General features: G+C 44.8%; 1 protein-coding gene across 1 annotated transcript in view; it reads left to right on the forward strand.

The window, feature by feature from the left end:
• Positions 1 to 19,062, forward strand: part of LOC130121798 (protein unc-13 homolog B-like) — a 176,474-nt gene that overhangs the window by 87,720 nt on the left and 69,692 nt on the right. The window contains exons 9-10 of the mRNA XM_056290699.1: positions 10,657 to 10,962; positions 11,052 to 11,142. Coding sequence (XP_056146674.1) covers positions 10,657 to 10,962; positions 11,052 to 11,142 — 397 coding nt within the window. The remainder of the gene's footprint in view (positions 1 to 10,656; positions 10,963 to 11,051; positions 11,143 to 19,062) is intronic.

The following is a 19,062-nucleotide window of genomic DNA, read 5'->3' on the forward strand; positions in this document are numbered from 1 at the left end:
GCTCCCATAGCTGTGGTATCTCCAGTAGAATCTTCCCCAGAAAAATCATTCAGTTCTCTGCCTTCTCAGCCATCATCGAATGCCAAGACTCAAGGTCATAATCAAGAAACTTACACTTCCATAAGAACACAGACACAAACCACTTCAGGTGAAAAGGTACCTGAGTTTTTAACTAAACCTCACACTACTACAGGAAATTCTGTTTTGGGGAATTTTAATCCTTTAAAGCTTTTTTCAGGGGAAGACACAATATCAGTTGAGGGTAAACAAGATCCATCGACCACTTGCTCTCAAGACAATATACATGAGAATGAGAAATATAATCATCAAGATGTGCAGTCACAGCCTGCTCAAAAAATTAGCAAACCTGAAAATTCAAGACATTCATCGCAGGAGAAACATTTTGGTGGCAGTCAGGAAAAAAATGCATATGGAAGTCAGAAAACCATGACTTTCCCACAAGGAAATATACCGGCACAACTACATGGAAGGTCTACTAGTCAAACAGAACCAGGCAGCTCGGGGTTCTTTAACCCTTTTAAGAAGTCGATCAGCTCATTGATAATACCTGTTACCCCTGTTCCACCTCAGGGTCCACAACCTTTGGCTGTTTATCCTGTGTTTAGGTCAGCAGAAGATGTAAGAATAGAGCAATCTGTAGAAGAGCCATCATCAAGTAGTAAGCTCAGGCACCCTTTCCTCTCTGAAACTCCCTCTACTCAGCCACCTCCCAAACCACAGGGAGGGATGTTCTCTGGGTTCTTAAAGTTTACATCTAGTGAAGATGTTAGTGCTGCCAGAAACACACAGAATCCTATGCAGCAGCCTGCACCTTCAACATTAGTCAATTCAAATCCCTTGCCAAAGAACCCAAATGCTGGCCCTTCTAAACAGCCCGAGGGAAACACAGAGACAGGGTGGTTCTCCAGTATATTTAACCCTGCAACAGCTCCATCTGGTTCAAACCAGATTGTTGTCAGTGGCCAGAACCGAACTCAGATGAGTCAAGTGCCATCTGGCTTATATCAACAGGATATCTCAAATCAGGAGCCAACACCAGTTCCTCATGGGATGCAACAGCAACGCCCTCAGTGTGAATCACAAAGTTTTTTGTCAGGTCTTTTTAAAGTGAGTTCATCTGAGGACATGTCTCATATGGGATCCAGTCAGACCCAGCAAGGAGGTCTGCTTTCTGGGCTTCTTAAATTTGGCTCTACAAGTGACTTATCTAGCAATTTGCCACAGCAGCCTCTCCTTAGCAGTCAACCATCCAGAGGGAGTAATCGCCCACAACCCCCTCTACAGCCTCCCTCACAACAGAATGCCCACCCTCCTCAGACAGGAGGCCTTCTCTCAGGGCTATTGAAATGTTCATCAACTGAGAATATCCCACAAAACATTCAGACTCCTCAAGCTCAACAACAGAAGATGGCTCATAACAATCAACCAACTCAGCAACAGAGTTCAAATTCATCTCAACAAACACAACCGCACGGAGGACTATTTTCTGGTTTATTGAAATTTGCTTCCCATGAAAATGTTGCAAACAGCAAAACAACTCAGTCCCAACAGCCTCAAAGCAATTTCCAACATAATCCACAGAATCTCAACCAACAAAATATTCAGGGTCCATCCCATCTCATGGCTAGATCACCAAGTGAACAAGCTACACAGCAACAGACTAATAGGCCAGGCTTTACACGACAGCAAACTGTTCCACTACGGCAACCGACATCTCAGCAAGGCGGTCTCCTATCTGGCCTTTTTAAATTTGCTTCAGCAGACAATGTAAATAACAAACAGTCTCCATCAATTTCACAACAGGGAATTTCCCTAAGCAGATCTAGCTATGAAAGAGCAACAAATATTCAAATGCCAGGACAAAATCGCCCGCAAGATAGTTCAACACAAAAGACAAGTCAAAAAGGTGGTCTACTTTCTGGACTCTTTAAATCCTCAGAGAATATGCCTCCACAACAGCAGTCAGAAATAATCCTCGAGAGGTCTCAACAGATGAAACCAATACAAAATAGTCAGACTGCTCAGACACAGCAAGACAATGTGAATCATTCTGGAGTGATCTCTGGTCTATTTAACAAGCTGACAAAATCATCAGAGAATGTTGAGGCCAACAGCCAGGCATCAACAGGGCATTCAGTTCAGCAGAGAGATAATATGAGTGCAGTAACGAGGCAGACACCACTAGATATTCAGTCAGCCAACAATCCAACATATCAGTCCTGGCAAGAAAAGAATGAAAAAGACAAGAAGCCAGCTTGGCCTGCCCAGCAAGGGTTTCTGTCAGGACTGTTCAACAAAAATGCAGCCATGGAACCTTCCTCTCATAAACAAGTGGAAACCTCAGCTCAGATTTCAGAGGGCTCAGTGGTATTACAAACTGCGGCAAACATCACAACAGCAAATGCTACCTCTGGTTTGGAAAGAGGCAGTAAGCAACGAGTTGAACCACCTTTTTTTACTCCAGGACAATGTAGCCATTCTTTCTGTAGTGCACCTGTCTCGATCGATACTGAAAGTTTAGACTTGAGAACTTCAGCTACTTTTGCAAGATCTCTTCAAAGTCAAGCAACATACCCCTCAATTAGCACAGGTAATATAGCTCAGTTATCTTATTATCATGGTTCATCTCCGTCAGTTCACCAAATGGCTAATAGCACATGTAGTTATCAGTCACTTTTACATGATCATTTAAATTCTGCAGCGATTACCATGCAAACATATGTTGATAGAAGTAATCCTTGTTTGTATGAAGTAAGCAGACCAAGTCTTTCACAGGGTCAGTTGTCTTCCTATGGAATAAGTCCTACTTATGACGAAAATCAATGGATACAAGAATCTGTTCTATGGCAGCAATTTCAAAATGAATCACAGAATTATCAACATCAGAGAGAGGATCAAGGATACAGACAATGTGAAGGGGGATCAATACAGGGCTCCTCTCTCCACTGGAGCACCTCAAGTGTCAATCAGCCATATAGCTCCTTACAATCGTGGCAAGATGTTTGTCACAAAGAGATGACTGGATCATATCAATCTGTGGGATATGGAGGTTTCAACGATGATCCAAATGGTAAAAAGAAATTATGGAACAGCTATGATGACTTGGAACATTTACAATATACAAACAAAGAGGAAAGTGCATTGAACTTAACTATCAAACAGAATAATGCTAAATTTGGAAAATGCCACTCGTTTAATGATGGTAGCTGTTGTAGCTTGAGTGGCGTTTCATATCATGAAGGATATTATGAGGAGACTGCACCAAGCCTATCCTATTCAGCCAGTTGGCAGTACGGAGCTAACAATAATCGCGATTTTTATGCTGATGGCATGATCCATCAGAGTCAGTTTAACTTAAGTAGACCAGTAGATTCAAGTGACCCTCAACGTGCCAACAGTGAGATGGAAGACATCATGTATCTTGAGGATGCTGAATGGTACCAGCAGTGGCTTGCACTTTTGGAGCAAGGAATTTGGTGGCCAGCAGATGATGGGGATTGTGGCTACTTTGTTTACACTGATCATGAATACATCTATGCCTTACTCACAGATGCAACAGGTGAATATGTTTATGCTTGTGCCCCAGAAGGAGAGCCATGGGAGAATGTGCAGCAATTAGCGAGTTTCCCTAATGCTTGGCTACACAATGAGATGGTTACAGTATGTGGCTTTAAAGTCCCACTCTATAATGAGGATGAGCTTCTCTGGCTACCTGGACAAGTTCGGAGTGATTCTCAGCTTCTCAATGCTCCCCTTGACTTGTCAGCTGCATATAGAAAAGGAAACCAGATAATGAATTTGAATCTTGAACTTTTCTCCCAAATGTTTGAAAGCTCATTTCTGTCACAAGGAGAACAAGGTGTAGATTTCACATCGTACAGATTAAACAAAGTTAGGATGGATCCTAGACAGCCTAATTATGTCTATCAAGGTCCATCCACAGAGGTAATTGACCTTTCGTTTCACAATAGGGAAATTAATGGCCCATATTGGAACAACCAGAAAGTGAAGACTCTTCTTGCTCAAAAAGTTCCTGTTTCTCTCAACTCTACCCCTACTGCAAATAGAAATCAGCAGTTACTTTACAATTGTTACCAGCCTAGCCAACGGCGACGCTCATCAACTGGGGTCACAGTTAAACATGTAGATGATACACCAGAGGAAGAATGGAGAAAGAGAGTGTCCCCTGGGGAAGAGCAGCCTAATCGTCAAGTAAAGAAGATATCATCTTTCATATCATCTTTTGTGGGTAAGACGTTGCAGTCAGACTCAAACAAAGCTGATGCAGCCACCCGTGATCAAAAGAAATTACCTGGGACTGAGGTTCCCGACCAACATGCTAAAAGCATTCTCTCGTCAGGTTTCCAAAGTCTTAAGTCAAAGATCATTAAAGGGGATTCCCTTGCTGCTGAAACTCAACCAGAAGGTGCAAAACAACAACCACAGGGGCCAGCCACCACTCATTCCAGGATTTTGCCCACACCCCCATGTCAAATGACTCAGTCTCCAACACAACGACAGACTACTGCTCAGAAACCTAGACTAGCACGTCAGTCCACCATGTCACAACCGACAATACCACCAGTGCAGCACACAGTCACTGGGCCTTCGGGATCAAGAGATTCCTTAAATAAAGCTGGATTTCCTGTACAGTCACAACCATATCCTACAGCTGACAAAATATCTGAAACGCCAGTGGAAAAAACAGAACAACCACAGGCAGGCTTCATGAGCTTCTTTAAGTCAGCAGTGGGAATGGAGGAACCCAAGCCAGAGCCCCAGAAAGCTCCACAATCACTTTTGAATCAGCAAAGTAAAACTGCCAGCCCCGCTTCCTTACAAGGCAGTTCCTCGCCAAATAAAGAGGCTACAGGAGTGTCAAATCTCTTCGGATCAATAGGCAGCCTATTTAATGCTGAGTCCACCCCGCCACAGCAATCAAAGCCCAGTGTCACAGAATATTCTCAGGCAACAGCATTTAGGCCTAAGGGCATACAGAGACAAAAAACAATGGACCAAAGTGGGGCTTCACGGACAGCTCAAAGCCAACAACCAAGTAAAAGTGTCTCACAGGTATTTCCCCCTAATTCTGCCCCAGCCCCGGCCCCGGGCAGGTCACAAACTATGCCACTAACAGGACAGACTAAACAGGAGCCAGAATCTAAACCATCAGGGGGGCTCTTTGGCTTCTCTATTGGTGAAATGCTATCTGGAACAGCTACGGCTGCTCAAGCTGGGACCTCATCTCAAGCACCTCCACCAAGTTTTACTCCACATGCCCCACAGGAAGAGTCACTTGGTAAAAGTATATTATCAATGTTTAGTGGGCCAAGTCCTCCACAACCTGCAACTAACACTGGGCCCTTGCCTCAAACAACTATCCCAAGTCCAGCTCCAAATGCTCCTAAGCAAGAATCACTTGGTAAAGGTTTATTTTCATTGTTCAGTGGACCTCAGCCTTCAACTCAGACTGGGCCCCCAGCTTCAGGCACTGCTCCTCCAACTACAGGTACTGTTCCTCAAGCTTCTTCAGAAGAATCACTTGGGAAAAGTTTGTTATCAATGTTTGGTAGCACAGGTCCTTCTCAGCCTACTCCTACTGCTCAGACAGCTGCACAGGGTTCAGTTCCTCCAAAAGAGCCCCAAGTTACAGGATTTCTCTCCATGTTTGGTGGTCCTAGCTCACAACAGCCTCAAGCCCAAACCGGCTCTATTCTAGGTAGTATTCTGCCTGGTACATCCAGTTCAACTGAAAGCCCGGCAAAGGGATTGTTTTCAATGTTTGGTGGTTCCAATCCACCACAATCTCAACCCAAACCTCAAACACAGTCTCCACAACAAAGTACAGCACTGTCACAAAGTCAGCCACAGGATTCACCACAACTGCAGTCAAAATTGCAAGCACAGCCTCAACCACAAAGTCAGCCTGCCAGCTCTGTTCTTGGGGGTATACTAGGTGGCTTATCTAACTCCGGTGAAAGTCCAGGGAAAGGTTTATTCTCCATGTTTGGGGGCTCTGGCACCCCACAACCCCCTGCCACAACTGGACCAACTGCAAATATTCCTACCCAAGGGACTGATGCACCCAAAGACGGTGCTACAAGCATGCTGTCTATATTCACTCAACCCAAGTCACCACCACAACAAGGAAGTGCAACTACTGACAAAAAATCACAACAGGGCTGCTTACAAGGATCATCTATTCCTTGTAATCTTCTCTCAGAGGGGTCAACAACCAGTGAAACAACAGATAAATCACAAATGCTGAGTGAGTCACATGCTACGCCATCCACTGATGCCAACGTGACTGCAGCAGCTGTAACAGTTTCTTCTGAAGCTGGGACCACTGATAAAACAGCTGATAGTACAATATCAGAGTCCAATGCAGAGCCTGCCACAGAGCAAATAGAATCAACCACATATTGTCCACCTAAGGAAAACATTCTCCCTAAAATGCTGCCAGCCTCAGGCCTGATTTCTGTGCTTAGTGGATCAATTTCACAGGCACCATCTTCCCAAACTGGACCCACTTCAGATAGTCCAGGAAAAAGTCTACTTTCAATGATTTCTGGCCCTAATACTCAGACAGGTGCTGGTCAGACAGGTGCTCACCACTCAGGTGCTGCTCCTGGATCATCTGACCCCATAGAACCACCAACCAGAGGTTTGTTATCCATGTTTGGAGGGGCTGCCCCTCAGGCCACTTCTTCTCAGAAAGGAGGGGGCATATTGGGTGGGGTGTTTGGAGGATCTACTCCACAGACACCAGTGCCCCAGACAGGTGGATCATTGCTTGGAGGTTTATTTGGCGGATCTGCTCCTCAGGCTGCTGGTTCACAGACCGGAGGATCTATTTTGGGTGGGATGTTTGGTGGGGCTGCTGCCTCAACCAAAACACCTCAGACTGGTGGATCTTTGTTGAGTGGGATGTTTGGTGGGGTTGCTGCCTCAACCACAACACATCAGACTGGTGGATCCTTGTTAAGTGGAATGTTTGGTGGGAATGCTGCCCAAACTACAGAATCCCAGACAGGAAGCTCAATACTTGGAAGTATGTTTGGGGGCTCTAATTCTCAACCAGCTACACCACAGACTGGTGGATCTCTGTTGGATGGCATTTTACCTGGATCTTCTGCTCCTAAAGAGACACCTGGTAAAAGCTTACTTTCAATGTTAGGAGGGCCAAGTACACCAGCAGCACCTACTGAAACAGCTCTGTCAAAATCCACTGATGACAGCAAAGCACCAGTTACATCTGATACTTCTTCAGTTGATAACATTCCCAAAACCAAAGAGCATGCAGAAACACTTAAACAGCCTAACAGTTCAGCTCAACATTTGGAGGCAAGCCCCCCTAAAACTGATGATAAAGGAGTTATTGATGGTAAAGGCCAAGATTCTGACAATTCACCTGCTCCAGCTAATGATAGTCAATATAAAGAAGCTGAAATTCTTGCATCATCAGAGCAACCTGCAAAACCAGAGCAGGTAGCCAAAATTGAGCTGCTAGCAAGCGAACAGCATGGTCAGAAGCAAACATCAATCAAAACCGAAGAGGCAATGCAAGCTACTCAGTCAACAACCCCCAGTGTAGAGGGACAGCAGAAGCATCCGGAGCCAGAAAAATCTGTTCTTGACCCATCAGCAGATGCAGTTTCAGGCTTTGTGTCCTCACTTTTCAAACCAGTAACTGCTCCTGCACAAGGTCCCCAACACCAGCACAAAACCTCGCTTTTTGTCGTGGGAGAAACAGCGCCCCAAACTGCTCCCCCTCAACCTGGTGGGTCGATATTAGGGGGCATTTTTGGAGGGCCAGCCACTCAGACATCAACTCCTCAGATGGGTGGATCATTACTGGGGGGGTTATTCGGTGGGTCTGTTCCGCAGGCTGCTCCTCAAGCCACTGCCCCTCCCACTGCAGGATCAATATTGGGTGGTATATTTGGAGTTGGGTCCACTCCCAAGTCTGCAGCACCCCAGACTGGTGGGTCTTTACTGGGCGGGATGTTTGGAGGATCTGCTACCTCAAGTGGAACAACACAGACTGGTAGTTCTCTATTGGGTGGGATGTTTGGAGGAGCCACTGTCCAAACAGCACCCCAGACTGGGACATCGTTACTTGGGGGAATAGGTGGATCTTTTTTGGGGGGGATGGGGCAAGCACCAACGCCATCTGCATCAAAGCAACCTGAGCCCAAACAAACACCTGGAGCTCCACCACAGACAGAGATTAAGGGTAGAAGTGCTACAGAAGCTTCAGCTATTACTAAGAGCAGTGAAAGTAAAACAACTGCCTTGTGTTTACCTGATAAAGTAACATCAGCTGCCCAGGCCAATAGTAGTATAGTCGCCACTAGTGAGGGGGCTTCTCTAACAACATGTACAATTACTAGCACTACCACAACCACAGTAAGTGAAGGGGGTCATCAAGTAGACAACACTGAAAAAGAAAAGGCATTTCTTGAAGGAGAGGTGATACATGAAAAGCCCATGATCATCAAAGGTGAACCCGAAAGGGAAAATGCTTACAAATCAGCCCCACCTGATAGCCAAGGAGCAGATGGTGAAAAAGCTCCACAGGTTGAACAGTTGCGCAAAGTCACAGAGCCGTCCCAAGCTATGTCCCTGTTTGGCTTTATGTCTGCACCGAGTGATGCAGGCAAGTCTCTGGGATCTTTATTTTCATCCTCACCCACACAGCCTGTACCTGCTCCCTCAATACCTCAAGCAGAGGGCGGTGGTGGTTTGTTCTCAGGATTCAAAACATTTTCTGCAGGCCTGTTTCAAGAGGAAAAGCCTGCTGCAGAAAAGGAACCACCACCTACTGCTTCATTATTTGGCGCAAAGATAGGTTTTCCTTGGCAGGCAGAGCCCCCAAAAAACAAAGCAACCGCGGTTATAACCTCTCAGCTCAAAGCCAACAATTCAACAAGTGGTCAACCACAGACTCTAAAAAAGGGTGAAACATCTGACGTTCCAAAGAAGGAATCGGTAGGTTCCTCGGATGATGTAGCAACCCCCCAAATTTGCATATCCACTCCTGAAGTAGATCCTTCAGCACCCCTGTCCCAAAAGGAGAAGGAAAACCTTGTAGAAAGATACCCCTCTGCAGGTCCCACATCCGAAGTGCAGCTGGACAACCAGTCTAAGGATCTATTGAGTGCAAAAAGGCTAGTAAAAGCATAAATGGCAATCCCTCAATACCATTTATGATGCATTGACATTTTGGTGTAGACTTTTCCCTGTCCAGCTCTGCAACCCACCTAATAGGTTTTGATTATGTGTGTAGTTGTTTGTGTGGGTGTGTTTGTAGGTGTGTGTGCATTGTTAGCCATGTGCAGTTTTGTGTGTGTGTGTGTGTGTGTTGTGTGTGTTGTATTTGTGTTTAGTGTGGCATACTTAAAAACCTTTCCGAAACAGAATTCCACAACAGAATTTAAACATGTGATTCATGTGATCTTGGAAAACTGAGTCAATAACTTGTGGAAACAAACGACTCTTTTTCTAAACTAGAATCCATAAAGGCAGTATTATAATTTGTGGCATCCATAGATACCCTCCGGAACTTCCCCATTGCAAATAATTGGGCAAAAATAATGTACTCTTGTGTTTCTACTCCAAAATGATCCAAGAGCCTTTGCTGTCGTGGTCCTAAATTATGAAACGGTGTGCTCATGGAAATATATACAGAGCTGTCCAAGATAGTATGAAGCTTTAAAACCCTGTATGTGGATTTCTGCTTCATTTTCACTGTTTCCATTTCCAAATTGACATTCAATTCGTCTCTTTATACACGCAAACACATTTTTTTGCACAATTAACATTCTTTTATCCTTTGAATAGTTTCAAAACAAAAAAGAACTCAACCTTTCAGAATAACCTCTCATGAAAACCTTCTTCTTCACCTTCTTCTTCTTCTTCTTCTTCTTCTCCTCCTCCTTCTTCTTCTCCGCCTCCTCCTCTTTCTTCTTCTTCTTCTTCCGGCTTGTTCGCTGTTTCCCAGGGGTCACCACGGCAGATTTGATAGTTTGCATCGGTACCCTGTGAGAGCACAGCGCCGATGGCAAAATTTTACATTTTCCACAAAAATTATACATATGTGTGTACAGTGCATATGTAGAGAAATAATTTGGGACATTTAACTTGTAATGTTACTAAATTTCATGTTTCCAGTTTGAAGCCGTTCTTTTTCTGTAAGGTTGAGAATCTTTTTCTGTACTCTGTTTTTCAGGCACACTCAAACTAGAAGTTGTGTAAATTGTGTTAATCATATTACTGCAATCTCAAATACACTTTCCCAAAAAGATTTCGCAAATAACTTTTTGTATCTGTTCTCATCTTCACCTTGTTAACTGGTCAAGCAGGGGTTGGCAGGTCGACAACATGTAGACAGTTTGAAAAAATTACACTCTAGTTTTCAGCAATAGTAAAAATAAAGTATATTTAAAGTAAAATTACTTGAAGTGTTATATAATTGGTTTATTCTCTGTGAAAACCCCTCTTAATCTGGCAATTATGTCAGTCAATCCACACAAAAAAAAAAATCACTATTATGCTTTGATCCAGGTTTGATCCCAAATGCATTCCAAGTTTTCTAACATAACATTTTTCCTCACTCTCCTCTCACAAATATAGTCCGGTGGACAGTAGTCATTTTGGATCATCAGGAAACTTGAGCCAAGCTAGCTCTCAGCTGAGCGAGACTGGCCAGGAGAGCGCTGGAGGCTCAGAACTGGAGGAGTCCTTCCATTCATACCACAGCACTGGTTTCCGCCCCTTCACCAATGGGCAGCCGCACGCTAATGGACATCATCCTGCCAATGGACACTCCATGACTGGAGAGAAGGAAGTCAAGAGGCCCTCTCCGGATGGAGGACAGGTTATAAATGGCTCCATGAAGAATGATGCTACAGTTGAGAGGAGATCTACTACACTTCAAAGGTACGTTTTTTGTGTGTTGCTGTGCAGCGAAATCTATGTGTGCTCTAATGGAAATGTGTGAGAATCTCTTTTAATCCAATTAAACCCAGGTTCTATGATGCCGGACCGCCATTGCCCTTCTCCCAATCCAGAGTGCGCTGGTTGAAGGCCATTAATAAAGTCCAAGTTCAACTCCGGGAGGTAGGCAGAGTCTTCATAAGGTCTCTTTTTCATGTCCTATATTTTATCAACTTTTAATCTGGATTTCATGCCCTTTTTCCTGCACATAGTATGCAGACCAACCTTGACACAGACATAAACATTATACCACACATGCACATGGACACACACACCTGCAACTCATTTAATGACTGGTTGAGTTTCACCTCTATGTGGATTCTAAACGATCAATGAAATGTATCAGACCTACCTCTCCACTCACCACGAAACTGTTACTACAAATGTTCCAGTGAGTTTGCATTTTTTTCCTCCACCAGGCCAAGGGACTCGTGTTTATGCAGAGCTTATTTTTTACACAGCTGAGCTGCCATCATGAGAAAAAAAATCATAGAATACCTTCACTCACTGTGGTCATTAGAGATCCCATGGCACTTATCACAAATAGTAGGGGGTTCCCCGGTGTCCTGGCAACATTCCCAACCTGGCTCTCTCCATCTGGCCACCTAATCATCCCCCCATGCAGTTGGCTCAATGATTCCATCTCCACCTCAAGCTGATGTGTGGTGAACATTCTGGAGCAAAATGGCTGCTGTGCATCACCCAGGTGGTGCTACACATTGGTGGTGGTTGTTATTATTATTATTATGATATCTTTATAGCAGGAAAGTATCTCAATACCCGCTTTCACACTAGCCAAAAAACCCACTAACACCCGCCTTTGGTGGTCAGTGTAAAAGGGTACAGTCAGCATTCGCTCCCGAGTCAAATGACTCTGCAGTAGTCACGGATGTTTATCGGCTCCACCTCCGATCGGCATGGATGTAAACGCAACACCCGGGTGGACGTGCTAATTTGTGCGATAACGTAGCGCCATTGCCCCCGCGTCAAAAAATGTCACCGGCAACTTCTGCCGCTCTTTACCGTCTCAGCCCCAAATTCCATCCGTCTTCGTTCAAGCAGCGCTCAAACATCGTTCAGTCTGTGTTGAGTTTGTATGGTTTGAAAGAGAGACTGAAGTGCAAGATATAAAAAAGTAATGTTAACCATCAGCTCTCTAGCTTCCACGCTGCTTTCTACTGTTTACTTCCGTTTTCTGGCATGTTTGTGACATCACGAACGTCATAACGTCAAAGATGACGCTACAGAAGAAAGAAAGGCAAACTCGTCTGCCGGCAGTCAGACCCGGGTCTGCTGGCACTGTGAATGGAGTCAGTTGCCTATTTTTAGTGGGTTTACCCGTGTTTAAAAAACCCACTTATACACGCTAATTTTGGTGTAATAAGGGTTAATGTTAGGTTAGCCGACAGGTCACTTGACTTAGCCACATGTCAGGCATATGACCTCTCACCTTTCTGTGTATGTTCTCCTTTTGCTGGTTTTGGCAGTGTGCCTGGGGCTTAACCATTAAGGTGAATGCACTTCAGGTGCGTGAGGAGGTTTTTGACACAAATGTCTGGCGTGTAAATGGTTGAATGTCCTGTCCATTTATGATTGAGCCTGAAGTTGGGAATATGTCTGTTTACACAGTTTGAATGGTTATTCTACGGTACGGTGGTGCAGTGGTTAGCGCGGTCGCCTCAAAGCAAGAAGGTCCTGCATTCAAGCCCTGGGGTAGTCCAACCTTGGGGGTCGTGCCGGGTCATCTTCTTTGTGGAGTTTGCATGTTCTCCCTGTGTCTGTGTGGGTTTCCTCCGGGTGCTCCGGTTTCCTCCCACAGTCCAAAGACATGTAGGTCAAGTGAATTGTCCATCCATCCATTATCCACACCGCTTATCCTGCTCTCAGGGTCGCAGGGATGCTGGAGCCTATCCAGCAGTCATTGAGCGGCAGGCGGGGAGACACCCTGGACAGGCCGCCAGGCCATCACACACACACACACATTCATACCTAGGGACAATTTAGTACGGCCGATTCACCTGACCTACATGTCTTTGGACTGTGGGAGGAAACCGGAGCACCCAGAGAAACCCCATGCAGACATGGGGAGAACATGCAAACTCCACACAGAGGACGACCCAGGATGACCCCAAGGTTGGACTACCCCGAGGCTTGAACCCAGGACCTTCTTGCTGTGAGGCGACCACGCTAACCACTGCGCCACTGTGACATGTAGGTCAGGTAAATCGACCGTACTGAATTGTCCCTAGGTGTGAGTGTGTGTGTGTGTGGGTGGGCCCTATGATGGCCTGGCGGCTTGTCCAGGGTGTCTTCCCGCCTGCCGCCCAGTGACTGCTGGGATAGGCTCCAGCATTCCCGTGACCCAGAGAGCAGGATAAGCGGTTTGGATAATGGATGGATGGATGGTTATTCTTTTGTTGCATTTTGACGTTTGTCATCAAGTTCATTGCTGGAATGACTTTTGTTGTACCAACCCAACTTCATCACATCCAAAAACTGAGCTGAACAAGAAGAAGAGCGAGCTGGCAGCATATAGAATCTGTAGTATTCTTCTGCATGCACCCAATGTCCAACTCGACTGTCCTCCATCAGAGGCTTATTGCGCCTCCTCTCATGAGAATACAACCCTGAGGCATGTTATCCTTCAGATCTAAACCCATCTCACAGGTCTCCAGATATATGTAATTTGCATTAATTGATGATTCACCCATGAGAGTCCCTCTTATGATGATGTACTGCAAAGGACATCTGGATGAGCCTTGAGATTAATTTGTCACTTCCTGTCACATTAACACGACACATTGAGTATCCCAGCTAGATCCGTTGAAACAATGCATTATATGAGAAAACCCACACCGGGCCGAATTGCTAATGAGTGTAGTAATTCTACCGTTGAGCAAAGATTCTCTCCCTTCTTGTCATCTTCAATAGAGCTCCCTCTGTACTTCCTCCTCTTTCTGCCATGACTGATTTAGTAGATGGGACTTGAGCCTGAGAGACTGAATAACTGAAAGAGAGGAGGCGATGCAGGCAAAGCGCGAAAGAGTGTGAGAGAGATCAGGGAGTACCTAGCTGTTGGTCCATCGTGCATTTCTCTTTTTTCTGCACATAAAGACAAATGTAGCTTATAGCGCTTCATTCCCTGAGGATGTTCACTGTTGGGAGAGAGAGTTGTTCTTACTTTAAAAGAAACATGGTCACTGCTTATTGCATTTTAAAAGGTCCAGGTGAAATGACTTGCTTTCACACAATGATCTTAATATTGCCTTTACTTGTAAGAATAATTCAGTTAATTTGTGTACATGAATAACAGAAGACTGCTTAGTTTATTGTCTTGCACTTGCATTTTCATTTCAGTCATGCATGGTGTAGTTATAAATTGATTTCTTGTTTATTTATTCTATTCCCCCATCATAAATTGCAGTCATATTTGTCCCCTTGGTATTTGTTTTGCAGTCATGCGACTTTCCCATGATCAGGGCTGGGTAGAAACAAAGATAGTACGGTGGTCCAGTGGTCAGCACTGCTGGCTCACAGCAAGAAGGTCCTGGGTTCAAACCCCAGGCCGTCCCAGGTCCTTTCTGTGTGGAATTTGCATGTTCTCCCTGTGTCTGCGTAGGTTTTCTCTGGGTGCTCCGGTTTCCCCCCCACCATCAAAAAGACATGCATGTTAGGGTTAATACTCCTGCCTGTGCCCCTGAGCAAGGCAATAGGATGAAATAACTGGAGTTGGTCCCCGGGTGCTGCAGCTGCCCACTGCTTCTAGCTACACAGCTAGGATGGGTTAAATGCAGAGAATGAATTTCATTTGTATGTATGTACAAAATGAGGGATAAAGAGTATTCTATTCTATTCTAAAGATCATCAGCTCAAGGCAAATATCAAAACTGACCAAAATAATGGATAGGCCAGAGTATAGAGTTAACATGTTCAAATAATCCTGTAGTAATGCAGCCAAGTTCATAGTACCATGTCTTAATTAGGTTATACTGTGCTGAATAGAACCTCTTTCAAATTGAAAAGTAAGATAAACAAATTAAGGTGGACATAACTACATCAACAGGTATGATCATGACAGTGAATGTGAAAGCTAGTTTTAATTTACAATGGAGGACTTTGTAGCCGTGCGTACGATGGACAAGAAAGAGACTGACATGAATAGAATTGCTGTACAAATACCTTTCCTGTCCATACTTACTTACCACTCATACTGATTCAGTTTTTAACATTGTGGGTATCACACACAGTCAATGTAGGGAACTTGTACTTTTGGTGGGTAGGGTCACTTGTTTACATTACATTACATTCCAGTCATTTAGCCGACGCTTTTATCCAAAGCGACTTACAATAAGTGCATTTAACGTAGGAAATCAGGAGAACTACTAGTTGTCAGAGGTCATAAGTGCATCTAAACAAGCATCTAAGAGCAAAACCAGTGCTACAGTAAAAGCGCAAGAAAGCTTTTTCTTTTTTCTTTTTTTTAAATGAGTGAATACAATAAGTGCTAAGAACAAGTAGCAGGGTACTAGTTCTTAAAGAGGTGAGTTTTTAATCTGCGCCGAAAGATGGGCAGCGACTCCGCTGTCCTGACATCAGTGGGGAGTTCATTCCCCCACTGTGGGGCCAGGACAGAACAGAGCCGGGACCGGGTCGATTTGCAGCAAGGGCCTCTGAGCGACGGGGCAACCAGCCATCCCGAGGCAGCAGCGCGATGTGGTCGGGCGGGGGTGTAGGGCTTGACCATGGCCTGGAGATAGGAAGGAGCTGTTCCTTTCACCGCCCTGTAGGCTGGTACCAGAGTCTTAAACTTTTTATCAATCAATCAATCAAGTTGCATTTTATATAACGCTTTTCGAGCTGCAACAGCCACTCAAAAGCGCTTTACATTTCTGGTCAAATTTGAATTTCAGACACCTGTTATAACAGAACACAAGCCATTTCTGTACAGTCGCTACCTATTTCGTATGCGTAAGGCCACCAAAATGTGATTTACAATGATTAACTTATTCACACATGTATTACAAAAAGATTTGACATGGGCCGTTTGAGACTATTGACATTTAGCAGACCAGTGACCGACCTTAGTCGGCATGCAGATAATGGATTGTCGACAGCAGTGGAATGGTCACCAGAAACTACAAAGTTTTTTGCTGCACCTAACATTAACATTTCCATTATTACCACATGGGAATGAATCAGAGCCTCTGAACAGCACACAGACTTTGCACATTAACACAGCCGAATGGGTTTCCATGGTAACTGTTCCAATAGATTTAATCATTTCAGCGCATGCCAGGCTAACCACGTGCATAAAAATCAGTTGTCACTCGGGGGTCCGCGGTGGTGTAGCGGTCTAAGCATCGGCTTTGTGTCGATGCAGTTGCCCACTGGGGACCGGGGTTCGCGCCCCGGTCTCGTCAGATCCAACTATGGCCGAACTCGATGAAGCAGCAATCATTGGCAACGCTGTCTTCGGGAGGGGGGCGGAGTCGGCTTGTGTTCGTCACGTGAATGCGTCTCTGTGTGTGTCGGAAAAAACTGATTCGGCCTCGAGTCGCCTTGTCACGAAAGTGGGGAGGCGTCTCCTTTGAGACTGCCGGCCGGAGATGCAGTTGGCGAATGCATGCAGTACGAGGGTGGGTGTTTGAATTAAAATAGGGATCGATTGGCCAGTAAATTGGAAGAAAAAAGGGAAAAATCAGAAATAAATTAGAAAAACAAAAAAATCAGTTGTCACTCAACAAGTCAAACAGACAGACAAATGGATGACGTTGCTGACTAGTGAGCCACTATTGCAGCAGTGTTGTCAACCAGCACTTCCTATCATCAACGTTACCATTGGCCTAACATGATATTTAACAACTATATCATTCATAACTGCTCGATTTTCCAGTAACAAGAGATGTGGGATGAGTATTAATCTTACGTCTGGTTATTTCTCCCAAATTTACTGATTACACTGCGGCCGTATCACATGCCACTTTTTCTTGTGTAGTGGCTGGGCAGCTTGCTCACATACACAAACTGTGTATGTGGAACGCCTGTGTCGTTTAAAAACACAAGGCGACACAAATAACAGCTCAATATCACATTAGCCAATATTTTATAGAAGTTGTTAATTACTTGTTTAGAGATTATGTTTATCTCTGCTCTTTACATGTTCTGTATAGATGCTGTGATAACCTTGCCTTTCACATTTCAAACAAACTGCACTTAGATGCCAGTAGAGGTAACCATACAGTGCACGTCCTTTTTCTGTCAGTGTATTGATGAAAGGTGTTACAGTGTTGCAGTGGAGAGCCTGTTAGGTTTCTAGCCAGTCTCCATCATGTTGGGTTCCTAGCCGGTCTCCATCATATTGGGTTCCTAGCCAGTCTTCATCATACTGGGTTCCTAGCTGGTCTCCATCATCTTGGGTTCCTAGCTGGTCTCCATAATATTGGGTTCCTAGCTGGTCTCCATCATATTGGGTTCCTAGCCAGTCTCCATCATGTTGGGTTCCTAGCTGGTCTCCATCATGTTGGGTTCCTAGCCGGTCTCCATCGTATTGGGTTCCTAGCCAGTCTCCATCATACTGGGTTCCTAGCTGGTCTCCATCATCTTGGGTTCCTAGCTGGTCTCCATCATCTTGGGTTCCTAGCTGGTTTCCATCATATTGGGTTCCTAGCTGGTCTCCATCATATTGGGTTCCTAGCCAGTCTCCATCATGTTGGGTTCCTAGCTGGTCTTCATCATGTTGGGTTCCTAGCTGGCCTCCATCATGTTGGGTTCCTAGCTGGTCTCCATCATGTTGGGTTCCAAGCTGGTCTCCATCATGTTGGGTTCCTAGCTGGTCTTCATCATGTTAGGTTCCTAGCTGTTCTCCATCATGTTGGGTTCCTTGCTGGTCTCCATCATGATGATTGGTTTGCCTGGACTGGTTGAGATGACTATGTAAATGCTGGCTGATTGAAGGCAAGAGGAAAGATGGGGAGCAAGGTGAAAGCTGGCTAAGTATTATTTATTATGGAACATAGGGAAGCACTTAAAACACAACACTGTAATGAATTAGAATTGGTAGTTAATCTGTCACAGCAGTGACAATGAGAGCAGCATAATAAACGAGTGCAGGGCCCAACTGTATAAAATACCCTAACATGTTAGCTCACATTCAAAGAGGAAAATGAGACGGGATGTGTGGTGCATTCAGAGGTTTCCCAGTATTTGTGGAGGCAGTGAGCTTCAGGGATAAATCGAGAGGGTTTGCTGCCAGACCTGTTCCCACGGTCATTTTCTTTTGTGATTTGAAAATTCATCCAATTCTATCACCATTATTGTGATGGACTAGTCAGGCTGCAGTTGTCCTATATTCATTTGTTTTGAGAGAGCAATAATTCCTGGTGATAAATTATATTCAAAAATGTTTTGTCAGGGGAGGGAATACTCCAGTACCGAAGGGTTGCCACTGCTGAGTGATCGTATGGGAAGGCTTGGCATGTTTTTCAGGTGTGTTTTGACTAACGACGCCATACAATTTGATAAAGAGAGTCAGTATGGAGAGGGGCCGGAGTGGGATGGTGTTGAAATGGGGTAAAAAGGGGAGAATGGAGGGACAAAGAGAGAGCTGGCGTTCTCCCAGCCTCAGATTAGCTTTTGCTGGAATACATTGTCAGAGGACAGAAGGGGGAGAGGAGCGAACAGAGAAAGCATGCACAAGAGGGCGGGAGGGAAGGAGGGAGGGGTCCTTAACCGGAGCTTGAACTGGGCTAACACTCCAGCTCCTGTCCTTCCTCTGGTAGAAAAAGAGCTTCAGCACGGCTGCATCTCTGCTAGTTTGGCTCAAGAATTACTGGAAACCTCGTCGGCAGTGGTTCAATTCAGGCACAGAGCGAGGAATTAAATACGCCTGAGGATATTTTTAATGAGACGCCTTAATTTTATCTTACCTGATGATCCATACACTTGCCTGGCTGTCACGGATCTACCAAGATGATTTTCATAAGTTGTTTTTAATCTTTAGTTTTTGAAGGAGGTAAGGTTTACATGATTTTGTCTTGTGTCGCA

This window comes from Lampris incognitus, chromosome 12 (genome assembly GCF_029633865.1).
Source record: "Lampris incognitus isolate fLamInc1 chromosome 12, fLamInc1.hap2, whole genome shotgun sequence".
In the NCBI taxonomy this organism is placed as follows: Eukaryota; Metazoa; Chordata; class Actinopteri; order Lampriformes; family Lampridae; genus Lampris; species Lampris incognitus.